This window comes from Myxocyprinus asiaticus, chromosome 3 (assembly GCF_019703515.2).
Source record: "Myxocyprinus asiaticus isolate MX2 ecotype Aquarium Trade chromosome 3, UBuf_Myxa_2, whole genome shotgun sequence".
Taxonomy (NCBI): Eukaryota; Metazoa; Chordata; class Actinopteri; order Cypriniformes; family Catostomidae; genus Myxocyprinus; species Myxocyprinus asiaticus.
Genome location: NC_059346.1, coordinates 18,247,915 through 18,274,695, shown reverse-complemented (window position 1 = coordinate 18,274,695; position 26,781 = coordinate 18,247,915). Strand labels below are relative to the sequence as shown.

The following is a 26,781-nucleotide window of genomic DNA, read 5'->3' as shown; positions in this document are numbered from 1 at the left end:
ACTTTGGGTGTGCGTTGCGGATCCCTCCGCACAGTATGTGTGATGCAAATTACGTCATCAGCACTTGCGCTGGCCATTAACTGTACTAAAAGAGTTAGTAACAAAGAAGTCGTAGTGCGCATGTGTCCAACACGTTTCTATGCGTTCGCGGTCACAAAAGTAAACTCAGAAAGGCAATGCAGTCGGCCTGGCGCGATTCAAAAATGAAGTATAGCCTACCCGGGCCTTAAGGCTAATTCACCATGGGTTCCCTCAGGAATTTCTTATGGGTTTTTAAAATGGGGGTTGTCAATTTATGAGTAAAATAAGGTCTGTGGTAAACATTACTTGAAGATACTTGGACGTTTTGTTCTACAACATAAATTACACACATTCATACTTCAAACGTGAATTTTTAAGGTGCCTTTAAAAACAAAAAAAGTATGTTGCTGACAAATTGTTAGATTAGGACTACAAATACCACAAGCATGTGGGTGAACATGCCTAAAGAAATGGAAAAACATAGTAGTTCTTATCTAGCAACTTGTTAGCAACATACAAAAAAGAAAGAAAAACACAGCGGCTTCAAAATTCACAACTGTTGTAAAACAAAACGTCCAGGTATCTTGAAGTAATGTTTACCACAGATTATATTTTAGTCATAAATCCAAAACAGCCATTATAAAAACAAGAACCCATCATGATTGGTTCAAAAATGCTAATTCTCTTTCGGGTTTTTGGACTACAACCTGAACAGCTCTATTAATGTAATATTTTGTGTCAAGTAGCCTACTTCTGTATTTGTAATCCGAGAGAGAGAGCGAGAGAGTTTGTGTTTAAAACCAACAGTAGAAATTGGAGAGACACCGAAAACAAGGACAGAATAAAGAAAGGCAGAAAAATACAAATAGTTAAGAAGAAACAAACTAACATGTGTATATGAGAGAGTTAAAAAAATAAAGTACGTGTTTGCCTTTAAGAGTGTGATGGGCGTAGTTTCAGACACAGTGACCTCAGCGAGGTAGAGTTTCTCTTCAGTTGCGTTACTAAAACACCTGTACTGTAGGCGCTCAAACACAGAGCTAAAGTCGACGGTGTGTTTTCGGAACAAATTTTGAAACGTTTAAGACCAGGTCCAATTTGTTTTCAGTTGTGTTATTTTTTATATATTCTGCGGCAGCGCTGGTTTGCCGAGTATGGGGCCTCTTGCGAGTCTGGATGTGTTTTCGTGGCTGTTGGTGGCCTCTGTTCTTCAAGTGTCGAGTGTGCGGGCCACTTACCTGTGCACTGCCTACCTGAACATTTCCTACGTCAATCCAGAAACAAACCAAACCATCTGGCGTCAAGAGGAGATCGGTTTGTATGGGCAAGATTCACCCAAAACTTCTGTAGCGGGGAATGTTTATTTAGCTGAACCGATCTACGGTTGTGAGTGGGACACGGTTTATCGCCGACCGAACGGCTCTAGGGGATGGATCGCCTTAATCCAGCGTGGAAACGGATGCACTTTCTCCGACAAAATTAACGTCGCGGCTATGAACGGAGCCGCCGCTGCTATTATTTTCAACGACGACGGAAGCGAAAATCGGGTCATTCAGATGTCTCACCCAGGTATGTACCCAGAAGTTTCAGGTGAAGTCTGGAGGTGACCTAAAAGTCTCTGGACCACAGATGGTCCTTATAAGACGTTTTTTAGGCGGGGTCCAGTGTATGTTTTCGCTGTACGTTTGTGTATGTGTAAGTGATCTCCTGCCTTTTTTATTTTGATCAATCAATTCTCAGTTCGGCGCCAGTTGTACTCTAACCCGGGCGTTGTGTTGTGTAAGTTGTGTAAACTGGACGGCTGATACAGAGATCACGTCCCCGTGACTTTGTCTATGGAAGAGCCCAAACTCTACTCATACCTGTCCAGGATAAAGAAGGAAGCCGTTCTAGAACCGCAACTGAGATCTGGTATGATCTGGTTTGCGTTTTTAAAGCACTGAAGTTTTGTCGCTGAGCCTCAGTGAGAAAACTGCATTGTGTAATGACTCGGCTTCCTGACAGGGCTTGTCCAATTACCTGTAATAAACCTGCGCGTTTATCACGTTATGTCATGTCATAAAACTGCATTTGTTTATACGTGTCTATTGCAGATTATTGTCTTATGATGAGCCCAGACAGGTGATTGGGAATTGGTCATGCAGTGTTTTAGTGTGATGCGCATGCAGACTTTTTTTGTTCGTCGGGGGGAACAAAAGAGAAACAAACACTTGACTCTGTCAGTGATCACTGTTTCATGACAGGCACGCTGACCCCAGTGCATTGGCCTATCCGCAGGGTGCCTGGATTACTTCTCATTAGTTTTATGAAGATTTATGATTATTATCTGCAAGATTCTTTTTTTTTTTTTTTTTTTACATAGGCTATTTATTATGCTATTAATCAAATGGAAATAGTGTTGTTAACGACTCCGCTCTGTCACTCCTCAACCGTCAGGTTGCTAAGCGCGCGTGTTTTGGTGCGCACATGCGTCCTGCGTTTGTTTTCAGTAGCCTCTGCTTTGTGTGTGTGTGTGTGTGTCTGCAGGCACGAGCATCGTTGCCGTTATGATTGGGCACATCCGTGGGATGGAGCTGTTTGGGCTGCTGAAGCAAGGCGTACCGGTTGCCATAGTAATAGAGGTCGGGAAGCAACACGGTCCCTGGATGAGCCACTATTCCGTGTTTTTCGTCTCCATCTCCTTCTTCATCGTCACCGCGGCGACGGTTGGATACTTCATCTTCTACTCCGCACGGAGACTGAACGGCCTCAGACAGCAGAACCGCAAACAGGTACAACATCACAGGCTCTATCCTGCAGGGATAGTTTCTGCTTTGATGGATTTTAAAGCTTAGTCCTTACAGTCGTTTCCGCCAAAATACCAGTTAACTGCTGTTACAAAAGAACTGTAGTAACTTGGTATTGGACACCACTGTTATGAAAAATAAATACATTAAATCTCTAATCTCTAAGGGTGTTTTTAAAGATTTCCGTATTCAGTGGCATACCCAAAATTAATGGCTTAAAAAAAGTATTTTTAAATTCCAAAATTAAAAAAAAAAAAACCTTTTCAAATTTTTTAATGATATAGATTAAGATAAATTCTGTGGCTCTAAACCTAAGACACTGCTGAAAATCATGTCACCTGTTACTGAGTAAAATGTTGTGTTGATACCACAAAGCCATCAAGGATTACACACATTTATCCAAGTGTCCAAAAGCCTCTCCAAACAAATAAAACACAATAATTGTACATAAGAACTAATTACACTTGCAAATGCAATGATGATTAAAGGCATGCTCTCTCTCCAAAGCATGCAGGTATGAGTAACGAGATCACATTCAGTTACATTTGTGTCATTTGACTCATCATTGAATCTGTGTCATGTACTTGGCGCAATCTCTTGGTGGCCATATGTAATTAGAGTGAACGATCCACTCTGCCCATATTTGGATGACTTCCACCTCTGGTTGCAGCAATCTCAATCCTTATATGATTGGTTTAGTGTTCCATGATGCTGGACAACGTACTACATAATTTCAGATGAAGTCATCTGATCCAGGAAAGCTAATGTGACTTTAGCCAGATTGCGCATTATATGCTGTGTGCACATTGTGCTTCGTGTGGATTATCTAATGATCTATGCATCCAGTTACTAGGGCTGAACGATTTTGACAAAAAATGTAATTGTGATTATTTTGAAAAAGATTGCGATTTGAACTGCGATATGATAAACCTAAAACAAAAAAATCTGTGTTATTCCTTTTAACCAAAATTAAACCATGTTTTGCCCGTGATTTACTGCCTACCACAAATACTGTTCTAGAATGAGTTCACACTTGAGTTCTCTAAAAAGAACCAAACTAAATAAATAAAGAAAACAGTGAAACAGAGGGGGAGAACATTGCATCTGTCTGCATTGTTTAAAAAAAAAAAGGTCTAATTTGTGAAAGGGTCAGTTCACATTTCATCATTATTTTTTTGAAACCCAGTCAACTTGAATATTATATTATTGCATTAATAATATTAAGAAATTATTGTAGAAATATAGTATAATAATTATTACTATAATAATGTATTATTATTATTATTATTATTTAACAGAAATTTATTTCTTTAATAATTTCTTAACTTACTATGCAGTCCCGGTAAACCCTCAAGCCTATTTCGGCAGAAGCCTATTTCGGACAGAAGTTTATGTTGTTTGAAGTTGAGTTGACAACATACACTCTTGCTTTCCAAGGACATATGACACATGGCTATTTGATCTTTTTATTTTTTACGATTACAATAAAATGTGCAGTGCAAAATTATTAATAAATTATCAAAATGGAACACTTCTAATTTCTCTGCAAATTTCAAAGCTCTTGTTCAGTTTTGGTCATAATGCCTACATGCATTGTAAAGTGTCTAAGCTTTAAAACGATACATATTTTGCATTGGTCAAGACTGTAATAATTTATTAACAATGATGAGCCCATCCGAGCATAAAGGGTTAATAAATAAAAATAAGAATTAAATATAAACAATTTCAGATTCTGTAAGCTTCTAAACACTGTATCAAGGAGATCCCACATTAACTAATTACTTTTTACAGTAGAAGTCATTGTAGTAATTGTAGTAACTGGTATTTTGGCGGAAACTGTGGTTATCATACTAAACCTCTTATAATATTCAGTGATGCAACTAAAAATTTTCCTTAAATTATGTGAAAGTTTAAAGGTGAAGTGGGTAATTTTTATCACCAAACAAAATTGCACAAAATATTCCCCTTATCTTCCATTGGTCGGAAAACAGACATTCCTGCCCCAAACTCCCACCATTGTTTGAACCAATATTGCTGTGTTGAGCTGTCCGGAATGCTCAAATAAGCAAAACAATAGCTACATCTGAATATGTATACTTCCCTACTTTATATAGGCCCCCTATATGGAATCAGTTTCATTTTTTCTAAATTCCATTTTATTTTTTCCAAAATTCTGCGTTTTTAATTTTAATTTCTCTGAATGATGGGTTTTAAAGTTTAATTACATGTTATCATTAAAAAAAGCTGTCTAATCAAATTAATTCATAGAATTCTAATCAAATGAAAACAGAACAATTACTTTTAAACATACCATTGCAGTATTTTTTTTTTATTAAATGAAGAGTGTCTATATGGAGACTCACAGCATAATCCAAAACCCAAAATTTGAGTTTTTTGTTTTGTATTATTATTATTTTTATTTATTTATTTGTCAAATATAGTGCTGCACAGTAAAGCATCACAGTATTAATGAAAGCAGTGTTGAAACGCTTGCTTAAAATATTGCTTTCATTTAGTGTTATTATTATTGATATATTATTATTATTATTGCTACTACCACATTGAATATTACATTTTACTTTACAGAAGTAAGATATTCCTGTCACATGTTATCAATTTCAAGCGTCTAGTTAAATAGAGCATTTACTTTGGCGTTTTGGCTGTTTTTGACGGCTTCACTTCTCAGCTCCGGAAAAGCAGTTCACTATGTTTTGATAATGTCACTGTTTACACTTTGGGGGAAATCAACCTACAAATGGCCTATTCATAGTTGTCTCTCTCTGCATATTAAGCGGGGTTAGGAGCAAGTATTTTAAAATTGAAAAATTACACACATATCCTTTAAAATAATATCCGTGACATTTCTATATGACTGTGTTCATTCATCACATCACGCATGTATAATTTCACTCTCCAGCACACATGCTTGTTCATTAGTTTGGTAAATCTGGCAAATCTGGCTTCTAACTAGTTGGTCTACTTTCACAGTTTTCTGGGTTCTGTGTTTTTAGTTAGGTAGTACAAAGGGAATGTTTTGATCTGGATAAAGTTTAACCAAATTCACAACCAGTTTCTCCTACTATTGTCAGAGGTTACACACACAGACCGTTTTCAGGGGAAAATCCACTGTGAAAAAAGTAATTTTAGAAACAAAAAGTGAAATATACTAGAATGCTATTCTTATTTGAACATGCCTGATAAGTACCTGTTCAAATGGGTTGTTACTGTTCTAGAGGATAAGAGGAAGAAAATTATAGAAGCAGATGACTATAATTCAAATAGAAAAAATGTAGTCATTAATACAGCCACTGTTGTACATTCTCTGTGTGTTTGTGATAGTGAGATGCAGTTATTTGCACCTACAAACGGCAAGTTCTTTATTAAAGGGGGAAAGTTCTGTCCTGCATGGCTGAGCAGTAACATTAAAGGATTAGTTCACCCAAAAATGAAAATTCAGTCATTGTTTACTCACCCCTGTGTTGTTTTAACTCCATATGGTTTTCTTTCTTTTTCTTAACACAAAGGGTGAAATTGGGAAAAAAATATTGTGCTCAGTGATGTCATACAATGGCAATTTATGGTGACCATCTCTTCAAGCTTAAAAAGGACACAAAAAAAACATGTTGACAGATAAAACAGGTTGTCACTGCTACTGAGACACTCAAACAGAGAGAGCTTGTTAGTGTTTTAACTATTAATTGAACTAACAAAGCCTAGACCTAGTTTTGTCTGCTTTGCTGGGCATTATGGTAATGTTTATGGAAACTTCCTGTCAGTCTACTTCTTTGTAGAGTGGCTCAGAGTAAATTAATGTGGTAAACTGTAGATAATACATTTTCCTACCTTGCATATTACAGTTTGAGTGATAATGAACTTTAGCGCTTTTAATTTAGTATAAAATAATAATACATTTACATATTTGTTCCTAAAGAGTTTAATTCAGTGAAGTGTTTGTTATTATAAAATGTTCTTCACTGTTTTCATATTGAGTATCTATTACACTAAACCATTTTATAGTCGTGTAACTTGTTTAAAAATAATTAGTGGTATTAACATATACAGAACTCTTAAACCAGTATTAACATCCAACTGTGACATTTTGGTGAATTTCAGCCCTCTAATGTGTAGCCTAATATATCAAAGGCAGCACCTGAGCCAACTTCCCTTTATCAACATTTCACTCTGATCATTAACTGCCTTGACATTGACAAACACAGTTACTTTTTGGTCCTTTCCAATGCCAGACTGAACTTATTTAGTGAATAAAGATTGTGTTATGGGCTCATTGATAAGAGAAGAATGCAGATCCTTTAATTTTGACTGTTGTTTTCAGGCAATGAACAGTGCTTGAAATTTAACACGCACGCATCACTCTCAACATCAGATTCAGAACCAATAATTCCTCAAAGCTATGCATGTATGTGGCTGAGCATTTCTGATTTTGCATCTTGGTGGATCAAAAGAAAATCTGCAAGAAAGACAGGCCAAAAAATGTGTGGTTAACTGAGGTTACTTGAATCAGAGTTAAACAAATAGGCAGCAGTTTAACTGGAGTCCATCCACATTTCCATTGATTTTCAGTATTGAACTACAGCTGGGAAATCTTTGACTTATTTGCAAACATTTCAAGTTCATAGTGGATCCAAAAAAAATTTGCAAAATGAATGACTGTTTTCAAACATATGGATGCCCAAAGAAACAGTGCATCATTGGGTGTTACTTCTGGGCACTTTAATGGAATTCTGGAAAGTAAAGACTCATTTCCATCACATCTAAAATGAAAAACTCCATTGTCTTTGAGGCTAATTTAATAGCTAACATTTATGTATACTAAATAAAATTAAGTAATATGTTCCCACTTTTTGCATAATTGGGCAAAATTACCACTTTGGAAATGACACCCATTACAAATATTCTGCAGTATAAATATGTTTAATATAAAAGTGTTATTTAACTAATTTTCTTTTTCTTCAAACATCTCAACCATGCTTTTCACTGACACTTTTGTGGACTTCATCAAGTACACTAACTTTTGAAAAAACTTTTATTAGGGACAAAATTGTTTAGTGTTGTGGAAATGATGCTACAGTTCAATTTGAAAAATGTATAATCCTTTTCACACACAAAAAAAATTATTGACATTTTTTATTTTACTCTTTGTTAAGATTACCATTGTATTGAATATTTAATTTGTGTTTTATGAAGAATGTTCATAGTTTAATAAAGAAAGTCTGGGTCTGAGACAAGACTAAAACAGAAAAAAAAGAAACAAAAATAAATGAAGGTTCCTAGGCAGTTTTATTGTGACCTTCAACAAAAAGCAAAATTGAAATCTGTTATTTTTGTAACAATCAACACCTAGGTCTTAACTTTTCCAAACATTGAGGAAACTATTACAGTACATTTTATCTTGTTCTCTTGATTAGGAGTTATTCTTCTTGTGACCTCGACAAAAGTAATTTTAAGTTTACTCAAGTCATCTTGAGGAAACAAAGCAGAAAAATAACAGTAATGCACCACAATTAGATAATTTAACATTAAATCTGAAGTTTGTAATTTCAACGGCATTAGCGCCACTGAATGGAATTGCAAAAAATTAACATAAGCTGTGTCCCAAAATACACACTATCCACTATGCACTTACAAAATATACAGTTGAAGTCAGAAGTTTAAATACACCTTAGCCAAATACATTTAAACTCAGTTTTTCACAATTCCTGACATTTAACATTCCCTGTCTTAGGTCAGTTAGGATCACTACTTTATTTTAAGAATGTGAATTGTCAGAATAATAGTAGAGAATTATTTATTTCAGCTTTTATTGCTTTCATCACATTCCCAGTGGGTCAGAAGTTTAAATACACTTTGTTAGTATTTGGTATCATTGCCTTTAAATAGTTTAACTTGGGTCAAGCGTTTTGGGTAGCCGTTCACAAGCTTCTCACAATAAGTTGCTGGAATTTTGGCCCATTCCTCCAGACAGAACTGGTGTAACTGAGTCAGGCTTGTAGGCCTCCTTGCTCGAACATGCATTTTCAGTTCTGCCCACCAATTTTCTATCAGATTGAGGTCAGGGCTTTGTGATGGCCACTCCAATACCTTGACTTTGTTGTCCTTAAGCCATTTTGCCACAACTTCGGAGGTATGCTTGGAGTGATTGTCCATTTGGAAGACCCATTTTTGACTGAGCTTTAAATTCCTGGCTGATTTCTTGATGTTGCTTCAATAAATCCACATAATTTTCCTTCCTCATGATGCCATCTATTTTGTGAAGTGCACCAGTCCCTCCTGCAGCAAAGCACACCCACAACATGATGCTGCCACCCCAATGCTTCACGGTTGGGATGGTGTTCTTCGGCTTGCAAGCCTCACCCTTCTTCCTCCAAACATAACGATGGTCATTATGGCCAAACTGTTACATTTTAGTTTTATCAGACCAGAGGACATTTCTCTGAAAAATACGATCTTTGTCCCCATGTGCACTTGCAAACTGTAGTCTGGCTTTTTTTATGTCGTTTTTGGAGCAGTGGCTTCTTCCTTGCTGAGCAGCCTTTGAGGTTATGTCGATATAGGACTCGTTTTACTGTGGATATAGATACTTGTCTGCCTGTTTCCTCCAGCATCTTCACAGGGTCCTTTGCTGTTGTTCTGGGATTGATTTGCACTTTTCGCACCAAACTCCGTTCATCTCTAGGAGACAGACTGCGTCTCCTTCCTGAGCAGTATGATGGCTGCGTGGTCCCATGGTGTTTATACTTGCGTACTATTGTTTGTACAGATGAACGTGGTACCTTCAGTCATTTGAAAATTGCTCCCAAGGATGAATCAAACTTGTGGAGGTCCACAATTTTTTTTCTGACATCTTGGCTAATTTCTTTTGATTTTCCCATGATGTCAAGCAAAGAGGCACCGAGTTTGAAGGTAGGCCTTAAAATACATCCTCAGGTACACCTCCAATTCAGTACACCTCCTATCAGAAGCTAATTGTCTAAAGGCTTGACATCATTTTCTGGAATTTTCCAAGCTGCTTAAAGGCACAGTTAACTGTATGTAAACTTCTGACCCACTGGAATTGTGATATAGTCAATTAAAAGTGAAACAATCTGTCTGTAAACAATTTTTGGAAAACATACACAAAGTAGATGTCCTAAACGACTTGCCGAAACTATAGCTTGCTAATATTTAATATGTGGAGTGGTTAAAAATGAGTTTTAATGACTTCAACCTAAGTGTATGTAAACTTCTGACTTCAACTGTACTATGCACTTAGCCATGTAGTGTATGACTTTTAAAAATGTAGTATCATCCCAAATGAAACACTTAACGTTTTTTACTACATGGAAGCATTTGCTGACAGAAGTGACGTTTCAAGGACACGTGATGTGTTCCCGCTTGGTTTAGCTCCTTAGCCAACCTCAGTTCAATACTTGTATCTAAAACAACGTGCATATTCACACATCTTGAGGTGATGGTAAAGCTTTTAACTCACATTTGTAACGTGCTGTATCCACTAAGTTTCGCTAACTGCTTCATTCTTCATTATTACATAATAACTGTTTTGTCAGACCAGCAAAGCAGCCAGGTAACTCTGCCCCTACCGCTATGTACGGCAAGACACGTGCGCTGAGTGCATGAAGTGTCCAACATTCCACACTCTGTTTTGATGGTTGAAAAAGTGCAACATCCGGGTACTTAAAGTACACTTCTTTTTGCTGCATTTTCAGTTTTAACATAATACTCTCACTACTTACACTTAGAATAGTGCAGAAGTGTGCAGTATAGTTTTCAAACAGCTTTCCCAATATGCCCCTCATCTGCTGTTGATTGATAGTCCCACCCCAAACTCACACCATTGGTTGAGTCAGTATTATTGTGCCAGGCTGGAAGGGTCACTCAAAACAAATATATATATATATATATATATATATATATATATATATATATATATATATATATATATATATATAATATAATATAATATAGGTTCATTGCATGCTGTTTAGTCAATAACCACATGCAGGCACACACACAATTATGTGCCTGCAGGCATGTCTATGTCTGTTACTCAGACCCTTCTTATTCATTGCTAAATTTTGATTGTGTGTGTGTGTGTGTGTGTTTAAATTTCCAGCATAAGGGGAGAGTGCTTCATTTTGAAACCATACAACCAAACAAGTTCCTTTTTTTTTTTTTTTGCTGGATTGTGAAAGTGTGGAATGGATTGACTAAGGACTTCAGTATGTGTGATCGAGGTTTAGAAGCAGTTTGAGAAACTAGTGATCTAACCACATCATTGTTATATTGTAATTGTATATTATGTATTTTATGATTTGGAGTATAGTGTGTATGTGTGAACTGACACAATAACTCACAATGAATGTTGATTTATTTTTTTTATTTTTATTTTTTTGTAAATGGTAAGTGTAACTCTCCCTGCATATTTACTTAATACTCCTGTATATTTAAGGCCCTTTGTTGCAAGTGTTTGTAGATTATAGCAAACAATTTGTGTGTGTGTGTGCAGTGAACTTTGTGTGTCTGCTTAGTGTTGGTACTCATGTTACAGTTCTGCATTGTTCATACACTTCCTGAAAAACCAGTGCGACCAGATCAGAAACACCAGATCACACATACTGTACACACACAAACACACACTCACACATACCTGAAACTCTATTTGTCTGTTGCCCTTTTACAGAAAAAACTGAAGGCTGAAGCAAAGAAGGCGATTGGTCAGCTGCAGGTCCGTATTCTGAGACAAGGGGATCAGGTACATCTGTCTATTTCCTGTGGTCTTTATTTATACATGAATACCATAAATGTTCCCCCTCTATCCTTCAAGAGGACTAGGGAGGCACAGATACCATTTCTTTCTCACCTGATCCATTTCCAATAACTGAACTCCACATTGGCTGATACTGATCCTGATCCGATCCAAACAGTGATGTTGTTTTTCATAATCAGTTTAGAAGATCTTTACCTTACTGGGTGGAACTGATTGGGGGAACTCTTTTATATGTAAAGAAACAAAACATCTAACTAAACATTATTTCATTATGAAATAGAGAAGAAAAAAACGATTACATAAAAAATATGTAGCCTATTAAAGTTCTCTTTACACATTACACAACTTTAATCTGGATTAAGACCACTTTTTTGTTCACTTTAGTTTTAACAGGATATCAGTCCACTTTTCAATTGCACAGTTGTTTTTTTGGAACCCAATCAAGTTAAATATTATTGTAACTGAATATAAATTATGATAAAATATATATGTATTTTTATTGTTATTTGTATTATTATTATTAATAATAATAATAAATATTAGAATTGTATTATGAAGTAGAAATGTATTTCAGTCATAGTTTCTTACCTTTAAAACCCTGGGGCTTTTATTTTGATGGAACACTCCAGGAAGACAGTGAACTTAGAGTGTCTGTGTGTTGGCTAGTTCACAGTAGTTTAATATACTCTTCATTCAAAATCTGGTGAATTGCTCCTCTGCTTCCGATCTCAATGCATGTTATAATATAAGTGAACCAAACTATTAAGCACCTACATCTGAGATGTAGTTTGTGTGGAGCGCTCGCATATTGCGCGCCGCTCTAAAAGCTGTAAAAAGCAGCATGTCATCAGCCCGCTTGTGCTACTGTATGTATGTGTGTGTGTGTGTGTGTGACACAACATCTGCGCATGTAGACTTTATTAAAAGTTGACACAGCCTTTTAAGATTCACAAAGCTATTGTTTGTCTTCAGTAGACTTCAAATAAAGACTACTTTAATGGTGCTTTAGTGATACTTTTATGCAATTTTTTGAGCTTGACAGTAACGGCCATGATAAGTACACACCATATCGGATTTGGATCAGGCTGTCGGACCAATACCCAATCCGGTAAAAATTATCCAGGTATCAGATCAGTGTAGGGCTGAGCGATATGACGATATATATCGTAGCGACAATATAAAGTGTCAATGAGTAGAGATTTTGCTATATTGCGATTATGTAAGTATCCATGTGCGCAGCGTGGGCTTATCTATCAGTGGGGAGGGCATAATTTTTGACCCAAGAAAACCCCAAATGGAGAATGAAATCAGTATTTAATTCACTGATTGGAGTTCCAAAAATAGGCATTACAATAGGGTTATTTTATATATAAACCAATTTTTATTGATTTTCCAGAAAACTTTTACTATATCGTTATCGTGATATAAAATTACTCCTATCGTGATAAGATGTTGGTCATAACGCCCATCCCTAGACTGGTGCATCTCTAAAGAGGACAAAATCCTCTTGGCAGGCTGTCATTGTTTATAAATGACATGCCTTGTTAAATAAAGGTAGAAAAATAAAAATGAAACTAGATTTTTTTGTCATTGTGTGTGTGATTATTTTTGATTGACTGTGTTTGTGTTTTCCAGTGTGCTAATGCATTTAGGTTATATTTGCACTCATGTGTTGTCTGTTTGTTTGTATTAGTTAGTGCTTGAGGGTTTATACTTTTTATTTAAATGTATCTTAAAGCTAAAACTGTATATAACAGAGAAGAGTGTAAACATTACAGCACCTTTGGACTCATTATGCAGAGCCAAAAGCAGAAAAACAAAAATGTAAAAAAAGAAACTTTACATATACGTAGGTTTAAAAAAAATTATATTGCAAATTTATACAAACAGGAATCTGCATAAAAGGAAATGAAAAAAGGCATTTTACAAGTTTTTTTATTTTATTTTTTATTGAAGGCATAATGTCAATATGTAAAGTGATCAAACACAATTATACACACTGCTTGAAAAACAACAGCTTAAACAATTTTTTGATGATTTATGTTAATGTTTTGGTATGTGTTTGTCTTACAGGAGACTGGCCCTGATGCTGATACATGTGCAGTGTGTATTGAATTGTACAAACCTGGGGATGTGTTGTCAATTCTTACATGCAAGTATGTCTTCTCCCCCCATCATCCTTAGTCATTCATTCAAAAATGTTTTCACTGTCAATCATAAATGCCCTGTTTTTCCAGTCCTGATATGGGTGTATGGTTGTGTTTGTGTTTTGCAGTCATTTCTTCCATAAGTCTTGCATAGAGCCGTGGCTGCTGGAGCACAGAACCTGCCCTATGTGCAAGTGTGATATTCTTAAAGCACTCGGAGTTGAGGTGAGTTTTCTCACTGTGTGTTTTACACTGGCAGCCAAAAGTTTGGAATAATGTACAGATTTTGCTCTTATGGAAAGAAATTGGTACTTTTATTCACAAAAGTGGCATTCAACTGATCACAATGTATAGTCAGGACATTAATAACATGAAAAATTTCTATTACAATTTGAAAATAAATGTTCAGAACTTCTTAAACTACTTCAAAGAGTTCTCATTAAAAAATCCTCCACGTGCAACAATTACTTTGCAGATCTTTGGCATTCTAGCTGTCAGTTTGTCCAGATACTCAGGTGACATTTGGTGCATACTCAGGTGCACTTCTCACGCACCTTACATTCTAGCTGATCTCACAAAAGCTCATAGGGGTTAAGATCCATAACACTCTTTTCCAATTATCTTTTGTCCAATGTCTGAGTTTCTTTGCCCACTCCAACCTTTTCTTTTTCTTTTCTGTTTCAAAAGTGCTTTTTCTTAGCAATTCTTCCCATAAGGTTTGCACCCCTGAGTCTTCTCTTTACTGTTGTATCTGGCCTTCCACATCTCTTTCTGTCCTAGTTAGAGCCAGTTGTCCTTTGTCTTTGAAGATTGTAGTGTACACCTTTGTATGAAATCTTCAGTTTTTTGGCAATTTCAAGCATTGTATAGCCTTCATTCCTCAAAACAATGATTGACTGATGAGTTTCTGGAGAAAGCTGTTTCTTTTTTGCCATTTTTGACCTAATATTGACCTTAAGACATGCCAGTCTATTGCATACTGTGGCAACTCTAAAACAAACACAAAGACAATGTTAAGCTTCATTTAATGAACCAAATAGCTTTCAACTGTGTTTGATATAATGGCAAGTGATTTTCTAGTACCAAATTAGCAGTTTAGCATGATTACTCAAGGATAAGGTGTTGGAGTGATGGCTGCTGGAAATGGGGCCTGTCTAGATTTGATCAAAATGACATTTTTCAAATAGTGATGGTACTGTTTTTTACATCAGTAATGTCCTGACTATACTTTGTGATCAACTGAATACCACTTTAGTGAATTAAAGTACCAGTTTTCTTCCGAAACAGCAAAATCTGTACATTATTCCAAATGTTTGGCCGCCAGTGTATCTCCAACAATATTTAAAAAAAAAAAAAAAAACATTATTTGCCTTCATAAAACTGGGATGTGTTAGAAAATTAATGTTCAGTTCACACATTTTTTTTTTTTTGCTCCTCTATCTTTCTCGAAGACCCACACTAACAAATATAGCTACTTCCCCTTTCTTATTTCTGTTAACTTATTTCAACACAGTAAAACGATATGAAGCTAAAAGCTGAACAATTGGTTAACACACGTAGACACTTAATTTCTTCCCTTCTCTGTTTCAGTTCAGTGTGCTACTTTGGTGTGGCAGTACATATGCATTACAGTTAGCTACAGTGTCGCTGTGAACAATTTACAAAGGTGCAAAAACAAAATAGGAATTAAACAGAATGATTATTTAAAAAGATAAAGAGCAACAGACAAGGAGATGAGGCAGGTTTCTCTCCATCCCTCATATGATGTCAGACAAAAGTCAGTGTGAGACAGCAGAACCAGGTCATGTGGAGACAGCAGTTGATTTCTGAGTCATGTACAATGTGACGAGCACCAGACAGTGTCAGTTCATTGATGTGTATGTTGACTAATGTTGAGCACTCTTGGAAGAGAAATCATGTTCTTTTGTTGCTGGTCATCAAGGTCATATCTCTTTCATAAATAAAATCATTTATTGTGGTAGTGTGTTAGAGGGATACAGCAGGATCAGCAGTGACACGCCTGAAAGTTCAAAGTTTAATTTTCACGTGCTCTATTGAGATTGCAGTAATATGCTTTTATCCACATGTTCCATGCTATAAAAAAGCACTAAGATAAAGACAGAAAGGCAAAACATAAATGCATTACCAGTTAAAAGTTTGGACATTATTATTACTATTTTCAGCATGTTAGATGAATAGGAAAGTAATCAAAACTTTTAAATAACAAATATGGGGGAGAAAACAGTTTAGATTCTAGTTAAACAGTTATAAAGTTTTGAAGGATTTCCCATGTATGTTTAGCATTTGTTGGTTTCTTTTCATTCACTATCCTGTCCAACTTATTTTTTTTAAAAATGTTTTGGTAAGAAATGCGTACATAGGCACTGAAAACCAATTTCTAATACTCAAGGCAAGCGTAAGCGTTTAGATCTAAAGGTTTTTAAAAACATGTGAAACTAAATTCAGTCAATAATAAATGAATAAATTCAGTCAAGTGTGTCCATAAGTTTGAGTGTAGTGTATATAGTGGGGCAATATACAAATTGAACAGGCTAAATTTACCTACTGTATAGAATATGTGTTTGTGTAGATTTGTGTGTAAAGAGGTGTGAAATTGCATTTTGTAATGTCCATAAGTTATGGGTAGCTAGTGAAGCAGTAAGTGTATTTTCTCCATATTGGCTCTAAAAGTACGGTCACACTAGACTTTGCACTCCATTCACTCCCTTTCAAACGCATCTGAAAACACAAGACTGGAAACACTTATTTGAAGAAATGTCCTATTCCGCTGTGCACCAAAGTTCAAGTTTGGTGAACTCTCACCTGCAAATTGGTATGACAAAAAGACGTGTGACCGATAGAAGATTGAAAATTCTAACACTGAGCACTTGGCTCATTACAAAGAATACATATTTCAAAGCGGTTTTGATTGTTGCAGGAAAGTGAGATGAAAGGACTGCCCTCTGCAGGTCTTTTTGCTCCAGCTCCCATTCCAGACAGTAATACTGCCTGACAGGATGCTTTCAATGGAGTACCTAAAAAAAAAAGGTTCTTAGTATCTGGGGTCTTTCCTTAACTTCCAGAGGTTCCTGAGGCAATACAAGAAACCTGGGGTGTGGCTTCCGGTCACTCAGTCCAGTTTGACCTATCTGCTTACCAGAGCTTTGTCTCTTAGCCTTTGTTTATATTTTACCATTACAAAAATAGAACTGTGGTCACAGCTGCAAATAGAGCCCGACCGATATGGGATTTGAGACCGATACCGATTTAAGAGGGGGAAAATTCACAGATTAACGATATGGTGGCTGATATAGTTAATTTTTGAGCTGGAATGAAAACAGACCTTTTCTATGTGGATTGTTCACCGAATTTGCACCGATATGACTATGCAAAGGTACTCAGAAGGCTGCTTTCTTAAATATTTTTATCAAAGAATATTTGACATTATTATTATAATACATTGTCAACAAATTCTACAAATGAACACTGAGAAAATAAAGAATAAAAATATAATAAATAGCTTAAAAAACATCAGTACTGTATGTTCAGTAATAGTCAGTTGTTGACCATTTAAATAAAGAATAAATTCAGATAAAATAAATAGCTAAATAAACATCAGTACAATTTAGTATCAGTCAGTTGCTGACCATTAAAACAAAGAATAAATAAAAATAAAATAAATAGTTAAATAAACATCAGTACAGTATGTTTAGTATCAGACAGTTGCTGACCATTTAAAAAATACATTCAAATAAAATAAATAGCTAAATAAACATCAGTACAGTTTAGTATCAGTCAGTTGCTGACCATTTAAATAAAGAATAAATAAAAATAAAATAAATAGTTAAATAAACATCAGTACTGTTTAGTATCAGTCAAATGCTTACTATATTAATACTGCAAGTCAATTATTGGCAGTTTGTAAAACAAGAAGCCTTTACACCTGCTGAGACAAGAGATAAATAGTGGCAGCGGTGTTGCACCGTATTCTGCTATACAAGTTCAGGGGAAACTTTCAACATTGGAAAACCAGACTTTTAAATATTGCATTTTATAAATGCAACGACTGAAATTGTTCGATTGAACGGGGTACCAAACTGTGAATCCTGAACAAAACAGTTTGGTGAATACATGTTTACACATTAGCTTCCACTCAGCTGATAAGCAATGGAAGTAGCTAAGTGGTTAGCTAGTTAGCTATAAGCTCGTTGTCATGGAGAGTAAAAGATGGACCAGCATTGTGTCTCACTAACTAGGTAACAACATAGCGTGAAATCAACACTCAACAGACACAATCCACCACCACACCATTGTTTGCTGAGCTGCAAAAAGATGCTCTGATGTTTACCTTTCAATTTGCTAAATTACTTACTGCACTGACAAACTATAGCTGGCAAACAGACATGAGTGACATGGTTGTCAGGGACAGGGTTAATGTTATATTAGTTATATTGAAAAGGGAAATTGATGGGGTCATTGTTTATTAACTTTCCAGTATGTATTTCACAAACTAGTTAGCAGCTTACCGAGAAGAGACCGCTCAACTCCGCCCTGTCTGCAGAGCCACCATCAGTTCAGAGTCAGCTCTATAAACAGTGGAGTCGGAGCATGCTCTGCTGGACAAACTACATCATGACACCAATTCTAAAGCATTGTTTTCTGCATTATATGTTCTGAAAAAAAGTTTTCATACCTGCGCATATACATATACACCGATACCGATATTTTGGTGAAAGGCTAATATCGGCCAATGATATAGTCCGACCGACACTAGTCCACACACACACAATGTTGGGTTTCCATGTTTTATGGGGAATTTCCATAATGATTTTTATACTGTACAAACTGTATTTTCTATCCCCTAAACCTATCCCATAACCTAAACATCACAAATTTATTTTTAAATAAAAAAAAATGTAGTATGTATGATCTAGTATGATTTGTAAGCTGTTTTTCTGATATTGATAGTAATAACACTCACATAGTGGAAAGAATTGGGTCACTCTGTTTGTGTCTACAAGTTGCACGAAGCAATGCACCCTTCATGCATAGTGCCCACTGTACAACAACAAGCTGAATCTTGACTTACAGAATATTCAAGCCATGAATTGTCCTTATACCAGGAGCTGTTGAAAGCCCTTTTCCTAGTACCATGCTGAGTTCTGGGAAATGTTTTCAAACATGGCTGTACAGGACCCTCTTCTCTGGATCTAGAGATGTCTGAAATGCAAAAGAAATAATATTATAATATCTCTATGGAAATGTGTAATTAACGGATCCACAAGATTAGATACTAACAGCTGCTAACTAAACTGTGTAGTTCAAAGTATAGGTCTGGCCTACTTCTGGGTCCTTTTGGATCAGCAAATCTGGTGCTTGATGCAGTTGGGAGGGGCTCAGTGACATCTCCTGGCAGTTCTGACTCACTGTCTTGCTCAGAACCAGAGGTTTCTGTGTCATCCCTTGATACATCTATTTATAACACAAGAACCATTAGTGTATAATCACAATATAAATGCCACAGCCATCAACAACAAGAACACACATGATCTAACATTTTAAAGGTCCAAACCTGTATGACTGACTTTCTTCTGCAGAACACAAAAGAAGATATTTTGAAGCATGTTGGTAAACAAACAGTTTTGGTTCCCATCAACATCTATAGTATAGGGGAAAAAAATACATATGGAAGTCGACGGGAACCCAAAACTATTTGGTTACCAACATGCTTCAAAATATCTTCTTTTGTGTTCTGCAGAAGAAGGTCATACAGGTTTGGAATGACATGAGGGTGAGTAAATGATGACTGAATTTTCATTTTTGGGTGAACTATCCTTTTAATCTGACAAAATCATCTCAACTTAAATTCCTCAACTTGACATGTGACTGAATGCCTGTGTCTGGTAGATGCTCTGACCTGTTGGTGGTCCTGAAGTCTGACCACACTGACTCTGAAAATATGACCGCCTATGGTTACATTTAATCATCCAATTACCAACATTTTTATCTTAATTACAAATCCTCATTTTCATAACTGTACATTAAAATCAACTACCAGTCTAAGTTACCAGTTTGATCATTGCTAGCCCTACTCTGAACTGAAGTAACTGAATTAGCTAATCGATTTCAAACTGCTAAATGTTAACTCGCTGAAGCTGTAGCCTACTTCCCCACATTAGCTAAACATTTGTATACTGTAACTTACACACTGCACGATATAAGCGTGTATTACTAGCACAGATGTAAGCGTAAGGATTGTTGTGCTAAATTGCAAAACGATCTCTCTAATCTGATTAACTGGCCTTATTAACTCACACAGTGAATAATAGGGGAGAAAGTACAGTGAATGTTATGTCCACTGATGAACAGCAGTTGGAGCACTCTGTCTCATAAAATTGATTCAGCAAACAAACATGATGCTAAACCTTAAAAACTTACTTCAAGTGTGACATTTTCTTGTTCTTCTGTACCGTCCTCGGCTTGCTGTCCATTTGAAAACTGCGCGCACTGCCGGCAAACGTAAAAAAAACAAAAAACTCCTCCTTGTTTTACGGCGGATTGCAGACACATAAGTGCATTACCGCCACCTATCACCCAAATGGACCATTGACACTCCACATACATTCTCCTGATTTACTTTACTCCACCAACCTACATACAATCACCCTTAATTCTTACACCCGAAAAAAAAAAAAAACTCTTCTTTTGAGAAGAGGTTAAATGAGATGTCAATCAGCATTAGCAACTGCCAGTAGCGAATAAAATGTTGGGGTGGCATCCGGGGTGGCCAATCAGATGTCAGGGGTGTCCAGTGCCACCCCGGACACCCCTCTGGCTCCGCCACTGATTCTATTGTCTCTGATTGAGCAAGTTAGATTCTGGTGGAAATTTTAATTTAGCATGACCTTTTTAAGGGTTTGCCCTTTAATATTCCTTGGCCACAAAATGGGCTGCGTCTGGATACAACTCATAGAGTGCATTATTTATGTCTGCTTGAGATGGTATGCAAACTATGGAGATGACTACTGAGGTGAATTCCTAGAAGATAAATTCTAATTATTATAGATTAAAGATTAAAATTATATATACAGCATATGCAGCAGAATAGGTAATGTTCTTGATGTCACACTTCCTGCTGTTAACCATAAAACCATTTTGCCTTCCATTCAAGTTGCTGGACTCTCCTGTTCAGCCTCTGTGAATAGATTTCAAAGGCCTTGATTGAGTGACGATAAATAAAGATAGTAGCTTATACTGTCCTGTTGTCGTCCGTCTTCGTTTTCAAGGACTGGACCAGGATTGTCGATATGCAAGGGATCTTCACGCCTTGTTCTGAAGAGTTTCCCTGGGCAGTTGTGACCCAAAGATGTCAGAAATTCTGCATGCCTGTTAAGGGGTGCTAATGATAAAAGTTCACATCACAGCTGAATGTGGCCCAAATCTGATTTTCTGCTCAAATCTGATTTTTTGTAAGGTCATTCACACTACATTTTAAATGCAGCCCATATCAGACACTAGTCTGAATAGCCGAAGCTCGTTAACTGACCCACATGTGTATAAAACTCCATGAGCATGCTTATAACAAACACAGACATGTTCATCATTTAAAATCTATAATTAACTTATTAAAATTGTTATTAGCAGTTTTTTTTTTTTGTTTTGTTTTTTTTTTTTTGTTTTGTTTTTTTTTTTAACCAGAATAGGACACTTAATGACTATCTAATAAAATATCAGCAATTGATGGAAGACCAGATGGATAAAGTCCTCTTAAATAATTTGCAGTCATATGGTAGAATTTAATTACCATTGAAGCTCAAGAATATAATATTATGAGCAGTTTCCATTCGTAGCAGCCATATCACCCTGGAGCTCTAGACTGATTACCCACTGAAGTTAAGCAGGGTTGATCTGTACCTGGATGGGAGACCTGTCGGGGAAAACTAAGGTTGCTGCTGGAAGAGGTGTTAGTGAGGCCAGTAGGGAGTGCTCACCCTGTGGTCTGTGTGAGTCCTAACACCCTTAGTATAGTGACAGTGTCACTATACTGTAAAAAGGCACCATCCTTCAGATAAGATGTTAAACCGAGGTTCTGACTCTCTGTGGTCACTAAAAATCCCAGGGAGTGAGTGTACTGGCGCACTATGGCTGTCATCGCATCATCCAGGTGGATTCTGCACACTGATGGTGGGTGAGGAGAGTCCCCTGTTCTCTATGTAAAGCACTTTGAGTGTAGTGTCAAAAGCGCTATATAAATATAACATTCATTCATTCATTCATTCACTTGCTTGCATTGGCATTTCAATACAGTTTGAGAAATGTAGAAACAGTTTTCTGCAAGAGTGACATGAGCAAAGAGCTGTGTTATATGGGCTAAATCTACCTCTGCATGGTTTCATATACACTATATTGCCAAAAGTATTCGCTCACCCATCCAAATAATTGAATTCAGATGTTCCAATCACTTCCATGGCCACAGGTGTATAAAATGAAGCACCTAGGCATGCAGACTGCTTCTACAAACATTTGTGAAAGAATGGGCCGCTCTCAGTAGCTCAGTGAATTCCAGCATGGTACTGTGATAGGATGCCACCTGTGCAACAAGTCCAGTCGTGAAATTTCCTCGCTACTAAATATTCCACAGTCAACTGTCAGTGGTATTATAACAAAGTGGAAGCGATTGGGAATGACAGCAACTCAGCCACGAAGTGGTAGGCCACGTAAAATGACAGAGCGGGGTCAGCGGATGCTGAGGCGCATAGTGCGCAGAGGTCACCAACTTTCAGCAGAGTCAATCGCTACAGACCTCCAAAGTTCATGTGGCCTTCAGATTAGCTCAAGAACAGTGCGTAGAGAGCTTCATGGAATGGGTTTCCATGGCCGAGCAGCTGCATCCAAGCCATACATCACCAAGTGCAATGCAAAGCGTTGGATGCAGTGGTGTAAACCACGCTGCCACTGGACTCTAGAGCAGTGGAGACGCGTTCTCTGAAGTGACGAATCACGCTTCTCCATCTGGCAGTCTGATGGACGAGTCTGGGTTTGGCGGTTGCCAGGAGAACGGTACTTGTCTGACTGCATTGTGCCAACTGTGAAGTTTGGTGGAGGGGGGATTATGGTGTGGGGTTGTTTTTCAGGAGCTGGGCATGGCCCCTTAGTTCCAGTGAAAAGAACACTGAATGCTTCAGCATACCAAGAGATTTTGGACAATTCCATGCTCCCAACTTTGTGGGAACAGTTTGGGGATGGCCCCTTCCTGTTCCAACATGACTGCGCACCAGTGCACAAAGCAAGGTCCATAAAGACATGGATGAGCGAGTTTAGTGTGGAAGAACTTGACTGGCCTGCACAGCGTCCTGACCTCAACCCGATAGAGCACCTTTGGGATGAATTAGAGCGAAAACTGCGACCCAGGCCTTCTCGTCCAACATCAGTGTCTGACCTCACAAATGCGCTTCTGGAAGAATGGTCAAAAATTCCCATAAACACACTCCAAAACCTTGTGGAAAGCCTTCCCAGAAGAGTTGAAGATGTTATAGCTGCAAAGGGTGGGCCAACGTCATATTAAACCCTATGGATTAAGAATGGGATATCACTTAAGTTCATAAGCGTCTAAAGGCAGATGAGCGAATACTTTTGGCAATATAGTGTACATATTTTACTATGTGAAATTCAAACCAACTGCTGAACCCAACTGTTGAAGCTTATAATTTTCTTTTCTTGTCTTGAAAGGAAAAGATATGACTAGAAATGTAAAGTTTTAAACCATAACAGGCATATTATGTGGTAAATCAAGCATGCAAGTGACGAATGTTGAGTTAGATTGATGTAAAAAAAAATCGCATTAAATCTGACCTGGCTGTTCAGACTTGAGGCACATTGGAAAAAATCAGATACTGATATGTGATTTATTTCCACATATGAAAGTGGCCCAGATCGGATTTGACAATGTCAAATTCAAAGCGTTTTTTTTTTTTTTTTTGCTGTTCACATTGTCATCTAATTAATAAATCTGTGGAACATGTGAGTGAAAAAATCAGATTTGAGCCACATTCAGCTGCAGTGTGAACGTGAATGAGCGACAATAACTGGAGGGTGGGCAGATCCTGTCACTTTTCAAATGTTGCAAGGATTACTTGTACTGACACTGGACATCATGAATTCCATATATGGAAACCTGGAGAGTTAGTTCAGTTATATCTTTATCCTTTGGCATAATGTACTTCAAAGCCTGGTTTTATTCTTTCCCCCTTTTAAAGGAATTTGCATTTATATAAATGTAAATTTATAGGAATTTTGAATGCAAATTTATAGGAATTTGCCCTATAAATTTGTTCTAAGTTAAAAAAATACACAAGTTTTGTTTTTTTCCAGATATTTAGTAAACATTTTTTTTTCTAAATCTCTTGTAGATGGATGTGGAGGAGCAGCCACAGATTTCAGTGCATGATTTTAGGTCTTTTTCTACCTCTGAGGACTTCCACAGTGAGTCAGCATCACACACAAATAGTGAGACAGCATCCTCTGGATATGCATCCATGCATGGACAGGAGCAGCTCGGTCTTGCCGAAGACACACGAAATGGTTTGAAAACGCACATACACTCACATTTCTCCCAACAGTTAGAAACACGCACTTAAACTTGCAGCGATATGCTGTTTAACTTTAACATATAAGTACAAAGAAAGGGTATCACTGCCAAATGTAACAGTAATGGTAATAGAAAAATTGATTTACACATTCTTATTAGGCTAAGATGGGTGTGAGGGTGAATTAAACACAATGGTAAAATGTCTTTTAGTATATAGAATTAAAGGAATATTTAGGGTTAAATACAAATTCAGCTCAGTCTACAGCATTTGTGGCATAATATTGATAACCACAAACATTTACACTCGTCCCAAAAAACAAAAGTCAATGGGGCCAATCTGTAAATAGTAAAAAACTCAGTTTCAAAAGTATAGCTACAAAACATAAACTATATGCATGTTAATATGATTGTAGTGTGATATAATCGCTTACTAACCTTGTCTGTGTAAAGTTATAGCCAATTTTACCACTTCATTGCCATGCTTCATTCAGCGCTTTAAACCCTAAAACATCCGTAAAAAGATGATTTAAACAACTTTACAGCTCAAATAATACACAAGTTTTAACAGAAGAATTAATATAAGCTCTTTTATAAAATTACAAGCTTCAAATTTCTTTAAACCCTCTTAAAATTGGTCCCATTGACTTCCATTGTAAGTACCTCACTGTAACCACAATTTATTTATTTATTTTTAAAGAAAACTAGTCAAATCTCTTTTGTGGTACTCTACATTTTGCCACAAATGCTGTTGATTGAGCTTAAATGTGCAATATGTAATATATTTACCGTACTAAAGCATAAAATTATCATAATATGTTATCAGATATTTAGGAAACATCCTAAGTTGAAATACTGGTTTCTCTGAAAACAATACTACAGCCAGTATATTCTACTTTGAAATGTCCGTTCTGGGCCGGATTTTCTGTTTGTATTTTGGCTTGTGTGATCCCGCCCACTGCCCATTTCCCAATAGTATTTCGACACCCCGGGTTGTCAGATTTGAAACAAGTTAGTGGGCAAACACAGCGCACTGCAGCCATGGAAGCCAGCAATACATCTAGCTAACATTGACAGAGTTATAAAGAAAATCCACATGAGCTGGTTTATAATTTGCAAACATATACATTAGCTGATCAACTTACAGAGTAAGGCTCGTTGCTTGCCATTGTCAGTTTGCTCATTCCTGTTGCGTGTCCTCAACCTGGCAACCCGCGTGAGCTTGGAGTCTGGGGAGGAGGGTGCGGGGAGACAACTCTCTCCAATATTTTGAATTTGGACTGCATTACCCATTTTAAACGCTTGATGTCAATGTTACATATTGCTCCTTTAACTCATATTGAACACAGAATATTCCTTTAAAATAATTCAGATGTAATGAAAATCAAGGATGCATTCATACATCATATACTATAATTGGTTTGTTGTGATTGGTTTGCAGGTTTGCGAGAGGAGCAGCTGGATGTGCCGCCTCAGTATGATAATTTTGCCTTCGAGAATGACGTTCACAGCCAGAGTGAAGTCAGGACTTGAGCAGCACAGACAGACACAACACACTGCACTCATACAAATGAATGGTTGTGATTCAAGAACTTCTAGTCATTTTCAAGCACTACTGAGCCCATTTCTGATTAGATTCTGACTAAGTGCCTATAAATTCTCTTTCTCTTTCTCTATGTGTGTGTGTGTGTGTGTGTGTGTGTGTGTGTGTGTGTGTGTGTGTGTGTGTGTCTGACTGTTTGTCTCTGTGGGTGATCTCAGTGATTTGATTTCTGGGCTGATCAGAGGTCACGGTTTAATTCTCTGTGGCTAATTCAGGGTATTGTTATTGCTGATTCAGGATTTAATTCCCACTGTGGTTGTGTCAGGGTTTGAGACTTCCAGCCTTCAATAGTATCATCATGATGTCAGAGCAGCTGTGGAGATGCACAGTGAGAGACAGAGTGCTCCAACAGCTGTTCATCAGTGGACATAACTCACTGTACTTTCTCCCCTATTATTCACGGTTTATTAGACAATATATTGTTCCAATTTTGATGGAAATTTTAAATTTTAAGAAATGTTGTGCCTTACACCTATTTATGTGTGCAAATGTATAAAACTCTGCATAGACTTAATGGGGCTGGTTTTAAAATGTATTTTAAGTTCTCCTGATTTGAATATTTAAATAAGAAATGGAAATATTCTTAATTCTTTGAATGAATAGTACAGACATTAAGATTAACATTGTAAATAAAATATTTTATGAAATGCCTGTATTCATCTTGTTTGACTTGCAGATGAGTATGTGCTAGTGTGAAAACTCAGGAAGTTAGGTTACAGTGCTTTGTGTCATCAACACAGTAAAATGGAAATGAAGGGGTCCCACTTTGTGAAACTAAAAGTTTAACTTATTCTCAACAATATTACCCAAGCCAAATTAAATTTGGTTTTGCTATTTGTTGTGATTTTAATTTG

At 36.8% G+C, this 26,781-nt stretch overlaps 1 protein-coding gene across 1 annotated transcript; it reads left to right on the top strand.

Annotated features, from left to right (window-relative positions):
- Positions 1–960: 960 nt before the first annotated feature.
- rnf128a (ring finger protein 128a) lies at positions 961–26,574 on the top strand. Its single transcript, XM_051674735.1, has 7 exons — positions 961–1,590; positions 2,548–2,792; positions 11,506–11,577; positions 13,666–13,748; positions 13,868–13,964; positions 24,149–24,320; positions 25,766–26,574. The coding sequence occupies exons 1-7, from the start codon at positions 1,176–1,178 to the stop codon at positions 25,855–25,857; spliced, it is 1,176 nt and encodes a 391-aa protein (XP_051530695.1). The 5' UTR covers positions 961–1,175; the 3' UTR covers positions 25,858–26,574.
- The last annotated feature ends 207 nt before the right edge of the window (positions 26,575–26,781 follow it).